This window comes from Oratosquilla oratoria, chromosome 29, assembly GCF_046742065.1.
Source record: "Oratosquilla oratoria isolate Oo_2021 chromosome 29, ASM4674206v1, whole genome shotgun sequence".
Taxonomy (NCBI): domain Eukaryota; kingdom Metazoa; phylum Arthropoda; class Malacostraca; order Stomatopoda; family Squillidae; genus Oratosquilla; species Oratosquilla oratoria.
This window is the reverse complement of record NC_134805.1, coordinates 31,322,791-31,332,790: the sequence shown is the minus strand read 5'-3', so window position 1 is coordinate 31,332,790 and position 10,000 is coordinate 31,322,791. Positions and strand designations below refer to the sequence as shown.

Below are 10,000 nucleotides of genomic sequence, written 5' to 3'. Positions count from 1 at the left end.
CAAGGTTTTCAAATAATATTTAATATTAAAAACCATTCAATAAGGCAGGTCCACCCAAACATCAACTTATAAATTCTCTAAAAGTATGGTAGCTTGCCTGCCGTCAAACCAATAATTGTTTTTTCTTTTCTTTTCTGACTCTAGCGCTTCCATTGCGAACGAAATGACTTTACGGCCGTGGGTGCGCGCATACTTTCCAGAGAAGGTAAAGTTTGCGCACAAGCTAATTTCGTCTCACACGCAAAAAAAAAAAAAAAAAAAAAAAAAAAAAAAAAAAAAAAAAAAAAAAAAAAAAAAAAAAAAAAAAAAAAAAAAAAAAAAAATTATATATATATATATATATATATATATACATATATATATATATATACATATATATATATATGTATATATATATATATATATATATATATATATAGGGAACATTGTTCCCAACCACTTTTTTTTTCTCACTTGTAGACCAAAACAACAAAGTAGATCGAGTTAGTAACGTTGATATTAGTTATTTCTTTGACAAGAATGAAAGTACAAAATCATATAGAACTCCTTTGGACCCCGGTCCAAAAACAAAAACTTATATACAGTGAAGGAAAAAGGACGTAAGATGAGACATAATAAATATCGAATGAGACATCCTAGCCCATGGTTATAAGTAAAGCTTACCAAACAATCCGAAAACCATGACGAAAATAAGATATTTAATATGAATATGAATAGGAATTTTGAAATCACACAACAGACACATATCTACACGTCTATACATACACTCGCCAACATGTACACGTCTACACATACACTCGCCCACATGTACACGTCTACACATACACTCGCCCACATGTACACGTCTACACATACACTCGCCCATATGTACATGTCTACACATACACTCGCCCACATGTACATGTCTACACATACACTCGCCCACATGTACACGTCTACACATACACTCGCAAACATGTACACGTCTACACATACACACACACATGTACACGCACATGCTTTGTCCTGTTTTACTCCACTCACCCGTCCGTCTCTCTCTCTGTCTACCTTCCATGGGTCACTAACGGGGTATTTGGTTGTCGAACAACGTGTTCAACAACCAAATACCCCGTTCACACGTTCACACATCACTTTAAACACGTGTCTGTCGAACCGCGTTCGACGAACCGTTGGACCGTATAAACCCCCTCTTACCCTCACGAGAGCCATCGAACTGCAAGACACGGCACCTCCAGCTCCCTGTCCGCAGTTCGTGGCCACATCGAGACTATCTTCTCCACATTGCAACCACTCTTGAGACTCATCCAATCTGTCCACAGGACCCCCCCTTCTCTTCCTCCCTCGCCTCCCCCTCCTCATCCCCCTCCTCTTTCCCCTCGCCTCCCCCTCCTCCTCCCTCCTCCTCTTCTCTTCTCGTCTTCCCTTCCTCCTCCCTCCGTTCCTTTCCACCTCGCCTTCCCTCCTCCTCCCCTGTCCCCCGTCCCCTTCCCTTTCCCCTCCTCCTTCCCCTAACCTTCCCACTCGCCTTCCCCTCCTACTTTCCCGTCCCTTTCCTCCTCGTTTTCCCCTCCTCCTCCGTCCCTTTCCCCCCTTCCCCTCCCCTCTTCTTCCCTTTCACCTTCCCCTCCATCCCCCATCTCCCCTTCCCACTCACCTTGCCCTCTTCCTTCTCGCCTTCCCCTCCTTCTCCCCCCGTCCCCCTTCTCCCCCGTCCACTCCGCCTCCGTGAGGCCCGATGATGTGGTGATAGATCACGCGCGGTCGCAATAGGAATCTCTTGCCTTGTTGACTTGATGGAGGTGAGAGGGTGTCGGACAAATATCACGGCTCCCGTGCGAAAGGTCCAAGAGCCGCAAGGAGATTTCGAAACGAAGCGGACTTGCATTGGCGCTCACGTGTACGCGTGAGTGTACAACATGTCCCAACTACTAATTTTTACCTGTCACGATTCTTGCTTTTCGGGTTGGCTCTATCATCGTGATTAGTTTTGAAAACTGATATCTCTAATAGTGATAGATTAGCTAGATTAGATAGCTAGATTAAATAGATATTCTAGGTATATGTATTAGATTAGACAGACAGGTTAGGTAGATAAAGTAAATAGACTAGGTAAATAGATTAGATTGATAAATTAGATAGATAGATTAGATAAATAGATTAGATAGATTAGGTAGATAGATTAGATAGATAAGTTAGAAATATTAAATGGATAGATTAGATAGATTAGATAGATTAGATAGATTAGTTAGATTAGATAAAATAGATAGATTAGATAGGTTAGATAGATTAGATAGATTAGATAGATTAGATAGATTAGATAGATTAGATAGATTAGATAGATTAGATAGATTAGATAGACTAGATAGATTAGATAGATTAGATAGATTAGATAGCTTAGACAGATTAGACAGATTCAATAGATTCGATAGATTAGATAGATTAGATTACATAGATTAGATATATTAGATAAATGAGATAGCTTCATTTGGACAAGCTAAACTCTGATGACAAAAGAAACTCTGGGAGGCATTTTGTCAGCGATAACCAGCGCTTCTCTCCTAAGGGACGATATCGCACCGAAGAGATGTTGTCATAAAAGTGGAAACGAAAAATCTACGAAGGATAGATTTTTTTTTTTTTTTTTTTTTATTGTATGTTTGACTCCGGAAGCTCGGTGGCCGAGCGGATTCGGGCGTTGTTACTTACTGCGAAGGTCGAGGAGATGGCGGTTCGAGCCATGCCACCGGCGAAGATGAATCAAGGTCATGGTTTATCAAATTCCACGCTACAGAGTCTTCTGTAAGGGGTACCATCCTAACCTTCTGATAGGGGGAGTTTGCGACGCTAAACTTGAAAAAAGTCTCCGTTAATAAAAGAATACTGAGTGATTTGAACCGAAGGGATATCGCTGAAGTGTGTAAAATGTCGACTGTATGGAAGCTATGCAGTGAGTACCCAATACGAGCTACTTCGGGAGATATGACTACTCCAACTCTGTTGGTTGTCAGGCCGGACGACCTTTCACCGCTTTCACTATGGTTCTCCAGATGGTTCTATTCTCTTCCAATTCCTTCCAGTCCTCTCTTGGTGCCACCTTCTCCACGTCCTTTTCTATTACATCCATCCATCTGTATCTGGGTCTCCCGAGCTTTTGATAATGCTTGCGTCTCGTATCCAGTGGCGTGCAGTGTGGGGGGGGGGGGGGCGTGGCCCCGGGGATCCGGGTGAGGAGCATGCGATCAGATCATTTGATAAAAAGAACTTCATGAATTCGGCTTATCTATATTCAAATGGAATTAAATGTTTATTTTATGTTTCATCTGTGTTTACACATTCAAAATATTTTCTTTTTTTTATAATGTGTCTCGGTATTAGGCGTCACCAGACTTTTGCACGTCACTGCTCGTGTCCTTTGATTTTTTTTTTTCCTTTTTAGGGAACGACAGGAAATTAAAAGGTCATATCTCTGAGTTTCCCTTGCCATGAAAGGTCATCTCGTACTATCTCCAATGGAGGCATGTTCCATATTATTTGTATATCGCTCTACTCGGGAAACAAACTTGTTTTTGAATTTCTTTTGTATATTTTTTCCTGAATTTGTATACTTTACCCCTATCCCCTCTCTCCCCCCTTCTTCCTCTCTCCCCTCCTCCTCCCTTCATCCTTGGAGCTTCTTTAATTCCTCCTTGACCTTTGACCTATCCCTCGCCCTTTTTCTTCTGTTATTCTTCTTTAAAGTACATTTTGATCGGTACGGTTATTAACCTACCATAGTCAGTGGCGAGTGACGCTCATCATGTCTGGCATCATGTTTGGGTAAACGTGTTGGTAAGTTCGCTTAAATTGATCAGTCTCCTACTTTGCAGCTCGAAGCAAAGCAGCCCCCATTAAAAAAAAAAAAAAAAAAAAAAAAAAAATTAGTGCTCTAGACCTTTACTTCTCCAGTCCGTCCAGGCGATTCCATTCAGAAAAGGTGCGAACTAGGAATAAAAGGAGGTATGTTGAACGAGGTTTCTTTTGTTCTAACCCCCCTCCATGTTGAATCAGAGGATTAAGCTTTTATTTTTGGTCTTCCTGTTACCCTCATCTTCATCCTGCGCTCCTCACTTCCCATTTTTTCTCCCTTTATATATATATATATATATATATATATATATATATATATATATATATATATATATATATATATATATATATATATATATATATATATATATATATTACCTCTTCTCTCTTCTCGTTTATGTCCTTTGTCTTATCTGTCATCGCTTCTTCTCTTTCTCTTTCCACTGACGGTTTCCCTCAGGTTTCGAATATTTTCCTCCTCTTCTTCACTTTTCTTATATGTTCTCTCCTTCGTCTCCCACCGTACTCTCTCCTTTCTCCCCCATCTTCTGTTCACCACAGCAACACTTTAATTTTCATTTCCCTCCCCTTCGCACCTCGAAGAAACTTCCTCTTCGTTGCCCTTTTCACACTAGTGGTTTGAACCGCGCACAAACCGTGGCTGTACCGCATAGTCAAGGAAGACTGCACGGTCGTGTGTGAATGCCTCCATTGACTTACGTTGTAATTGAACTGCTGCGGTTTAAACCACTAGTGTGAACAGAGCCTTAATTCTCGCCCTATTCCTCTCTCGTCCCTATTCCCCTCCCAACCACTCCCTCTCTCCCCTCGTTAGACTTTCTTCCAGACAGCTGCCTCGTATACCCTTCTCCAGTTACACTCCTCCTCCTCCTTCCCTCCTCCTCCTCCTCCTCCTCCTCCTCCTCCTCCTCCTCCAGCCTCACAGGCACTATACTTACATTGGCTCAACTGGCCAAATCAGTGGGTCTTAAGCCTTATCTAGTAGTTTAAATAGCCGCTCGTGCTAGCTGCAAGTCAACTTACCCGGCAAGTAAGTGTTCGCACTAGGATAGTTTGGAGACAAGTTGACTAACTTTCCGTTGATATTGGACAAGTAGAGGGGTAGTTTGCAAGTCGCTAGCACTACCTTTAATGGGTTTTGATCGTGGACTCACTAACTTCGCAACCAAACTTGACCGTTGTCTCACCCACCTTGTAACCGGCCTCGACCTGGCTCACATTCCTCCTCCGGCTGGAGTGTGAAGGTCTTGGAACCAACTCGGATCTTCCCCGGGCCGTAGACAGGTCCGTCGAGGCGGCCCTCCTTGCAGAGGCGCGCCAGGATTTGGGTTGGTTTCATCGGGTCGCGCCATTGGTTGTACCCAGACCTATGGATGCAGAGGACAAAGTGAGCCTATGCACAAACTGAGACGCAGGCGACAAAAGCGACGCAGGCAACACAGGCGACACAGGGAACGCAGGCGACACAGGCGACACAGGGGACGCAGGTGACACAGGCGACGCAGGTGACACAGGCGACACAGGGGACGCAGGCGACACAGGCGACACAGGGGACGCAGGTGACACAGGCGACACAGGCGACACAGGTGACGAAGGCGACGCAGCACAGAGGAAAGGCAGACTTCCTGTTACTGAATTGAAGTACATTTTGAACTTTTCTCTCACTTGAAATACTTTTAGTTGTACTGCCTCAGCATGAGAGAAGTTCAAACTGTACTTTAATTCATTAACAAGAAGTCTGCTTATGTTCTGTGCTGCGTCGCCTGTGTCGCCTGTGCTTCAGTTTGCGCCTAGGTTTACATAAGGAGTAAGCAATGCGAAATGATCAAGTAATGAACAAGTAATGAGTAAGTAACGAGCAAGTAATGAGTAAGTAATGAGTAAGCATTGAGCTAGTAATGAGCAAGTAATGAGTAAACAATGAGCAAGTAATGAGTAAGTAATGAACAAATAATGAATAAGCAATGAGTAAATAATGAGTAATGAGAAAGTAATGAACAAGTAATGAGTAAGCAATGAGCAAGTAATGAATAAACATTGAGCAAGTAATGAGTAAGTAATGAACAATTAATGAACAAGTAATGAGTAAGTAATGAGCAAGTAATAAATAAGTAATGAATAGGTCATGAGTAATGAGTAAGTAATGAGTAGGCAAGGAGTAATGAGTAACTAATGAGTAAGTAATGAGTAATGAGGAAGTAATGGTTTCATAAGAGTGGGTCAATGTTAATTTACTATTTGATGCGAAATCGTGTACAGAAGTATGGCAATATATATATATATATATATATATATATATATATATATATATATATATGCATATATATATGTATATATATATGTATATACTTATATATATATATATATATATGTATATGTATATGTATGTGTACATATATATATATATATATATATATATATACTGTATATATAATAATAATAATGATAACAATCAGTCAGTCTAAGCCCAAACTGATACGCAGGCGACACAGGTGACGCAGCACAGAACAGACTTCCTGTTGCTGAATTAAAGTAGAGTTTGAACTTCTTTTATCACTTGAGATGCCGAGGTAGTGCATCTAGAAGGATTTAAAGTAAGAGGGAAGTTCAAACTGTACTTCAATTCAGTAACGTCTGCCTTTGCCCTGCGCTGGGTCACCTGTGTCGCCTGCGTCTCAGTTTGAGCTTAGGCTTATGGTGGTCAAAGAATGAGTGATTGGATGAAGAGAGGATGACAACCATACTCCGTTTATCTAAACAAAGAGGAAATATTATTTTTTCTGTTAATTTTTAGTTTCTGATTCTCAAATATGATACAGATTATTTAATATTTTCCCCATAAAAATATGACCTTATAAAATCTGAAAATTACGAAAAAAAATAGCAAAGGAATGAAGAAAATTCTGTCCTCGTTCAGATAAACAGAGTCTAGTAATTAAGCCCTGTTCACACTAGTGGTTTCAACCGCGGCGGTTCTATTACAATGTAATTCAGTGGAGGTATTTACACACATCCCTGCAATTTTTCCTTGACTATGTGGTACGACCGCTATTTCTGCGCGGATCAAACAACTAGTGTGTCCTCGGGCCTTGAGAGCACGACAATACCCACGTCTCGTATCTCGAGGGGAGACCGCAGGTGGCGCGGTGCCGCGAGTAGAACCTGTTCTCGAGATCGATTTTGGTCTCGCCGATCATGTCGTCCGACCCCACGAGGTCCCAGTCGAGAACTTGCACCGTCAACATCGAGTCCTGAGGGAAGGTGGCTTCCACTTCGAAGCACCTGCCGAAGACAGGGTTACCAATTCGTATAAAACAGAATAAAAGCGTATAAATAAATACGGGAATAAACGATCACCCTGGCCGTCGTGGAGCTTCGAACGCGGGTCCCACTGACCGTGAGTTCTACGCGTTACCACACCTCGCCACTTAGAGTGTACGAAAGTTTCGAAACCTGATATGATCTATTGAATCACATTACTGATACTAACGATTTGTTCCATAAATACATGTATATGCACACAAGATAAACATATTGTACATAGAAAAAACGCCACTTAAAAACAAGCCCCATATTGATTTTACAACGTTTTGCTTGTTGGAATAATTTTAAGCACAAGTTGGAAAAGTATCAAAAGAAGACAGAATTACCGATTCAATGTATTATGAAATAAACAATACATGCAAATAGATATATATACACAATATGATATTTACATAGAGTAAACGTCATTTGAAGTGGAAGCCCTTAATGATTGTACAAAGTTTTGCTTGTTGGATCAATTCCAAGTACAAACTGGAAAAGTCCCAACGATCTGGTTATTTCTGACAAAAAAAAAAAAAAAAAAAAAAAAAAAAAAAAAACATTAATCAACTCCCTCTACCCTTTGGAGTACGACTCGCCACCCACTTTCCAAAGACGGGGTTAAGTTGCTTGGAAATGTAGTTCTCCTTGTCCGAGATCTTTTTGCTGCCCAGATGGAGGACAATGTAAGGGTCCGCCTTGCCGTTGAGGTCCATCGGATGAAGGTCACACGCCCGGACGATGTAGACTCTGACCAGAACGTGGATTGGCTCGTTTGACGGGAGACCCTGGTGGAAAAGGAGGGCAAAGAGAGGAACTTGCTGGTTAGAAGAGTCGTGAAGTGGAGGCAGGTAGTTCGAATCTGTATAATGAATATGACCCGATGTATGTTAGGATGTTACAAGCAATTTCTAAAGTACATACATGTAACAAAAGGTCTTTTTCACCCTTATGTTGGGGTGGGCGATTTCTGAAGTAACAAGCAATAAAATAATCAATGATTAAATAAGAATTTTTTTTTTGTGTTGAATATAAAGATAAAGGAGTGAAAATCCATGAGAGGTAAAGTGTTTCAATTAGTAAAAAAAAAAAAAAAATGAAAAGAGATGAGATTCAATGAATGATGACTTCAAGAATCTTAAAGATGAGATCATTGAGTGAGCAGAAGATGTAGTCACAAAGAAAGCTTTAGTACCTACAATTTCCTTTAGAATATACAAATAACTCCTTTCATATCTGGAATATATATGCAGTTTGAGATCTAGAAACACAATGACTTCTACAAGGTCTTTAAATGTGACAGTATCTACGAAGATCTATGATTACGATGATTTCTACAAGTTAAGTAATTACGTTAACATTGACAGCAGCCTACACAATAATCTACCATAAATGTGGATACTGTAATATCTATATCATTCTTAGGTAGATTAGCGAAAGCTACAGGTAGAGCAACAGAATACGATACACTCAAGGAAAGTAGATGTTTAGACGTATCTCGTAGAATACTCTTAATTGATTGATAATGGCATATAATTTTTGCCTCGCATTATACTAACTGGAAACCCACAGCCTCACAGTGACTGGCAACGGTCCTCGGTGTTGTGTTAGTCTGGGTTGTGTTTATGGTAGGGGAAGGAGATCAGTCGCCGGTTGTCAACTCTCTTTATGTAAACAGAAATGGGGAACATTCACCCTTCCAGAAGGAGATGAGGGTGTTGATGGATTAGGGTGACGAAAAGTGGGGAGACGATTCTCTCTGACGTTGGTCCTTGCCAGCCATATGAGTCTCCGATCAATGTTCATAGATAACGCAGAGCTCATCAACAAAGATCAAGGCGGTATCACACTGGGCTATTTTTCCTTCAACATAATGCTAATCGGTGGTACCGCTCACCTCCACAACTTTTTTCGCCATAAAATAACTAAGTCAATTTTTTTTTTTCAACAATTTACGGTAAGGAAGAAAATTATTTTCCTCCAGCAAATTATATTCTTTCCCGGAAGCTGCGAGCTACATACCTGCTCCAACAGTCGGAGGAAAAATAGCCCAGTGTGATAACACCTTCAGTGGTAGAGAAAGGGAAACAAGGAGTTTAGGGAGGAAAAAACTAAGGCCATAAAATATGTCAAACAAGAGTCATCAACTTTATTATGTCAAACAAAACTCATCAACTATTATTGTCATATGATATTAGAGAGAAAATAATCTTATATGCAGAGATAAGTCTGAAGAAGTTATTAAGTTTCAAGAGGGTTAGATTTTTCTCAGAATAGGGTATGTGAAGATTAGGTATCAGATGTTGTTGTTGTTGTTGTTGTTGTTTTTGATGATGTTTTTGTTATTGTTGTTGTTGTTGTTTCGAATTGTGATTTACCGACGCTTCTATCCTTTGCCGGACGGGTTAGGTAATAATAAGCAGAAAGAGAATAAATGGGTGAATAAAACGTACAGGACAATCATTGGTTTGTATATACATATATATATATAAACTTGTGTGTATATATATATACACAAGTACGTGTGTGTGTGTGTGTGTGTGTGTGTGTGTGTGTGTGTGTGTGTGTGTGTGTGTGTGTGTGTGAATGTGAGTGTGAGTGTGTGTGTGAGTGTGTGTGTGTGTGTGTGTGTGTGTGTGTGTGTGTGTGTGTGTGTGTGTGTGTGTGTGTGTGTGTGTGTGTGTGTGTGTGTGTGTGTGTGTGTGTGTGCGTTCATGTGTATGTGATGTATTTAGAATTGTTATTGTTAAAAAATATCGACACAGGAATGATCGTCTGCAAATAATCCCCATCACACCAGAAAATTAAAATTAAAAAAGAATAACAAGAA

General features: G+C 40.4%; 1 protein-coding gene across 2 annotated transcripts in view; it reads right to left on the bottom strand.

Annotated features, from left to right (window-relative positions):
* Positions 1-10,000, bottom strand: part of LOC143040696 (otoferlin-like) — a 373,948-nt gene that overhangs the window by 11,383 nt on the left and 352,565 nt on the right. For both annotated transcript variants that reach the window (XM_076212016.1, XM_076212017.1), the window contains exons 28-30: positions 7,777-7,958; positions 6,979-7,149; positions 5,059-5,234 (exon numbers count right to left, since the gene is read on the bottom strand). In XM_076212016.1, coding sequence (XP_076068131.1) covers positions 5,059-5,234; positions 6,979-7,149; positions 7,777-7,958 — 529 coding nt within the window. The remainder of the gene's footprint in view (positions 1-5,058; positions 5,235-6,978; positions 7,150-7,776; positions 7,959-10,000) is intronic.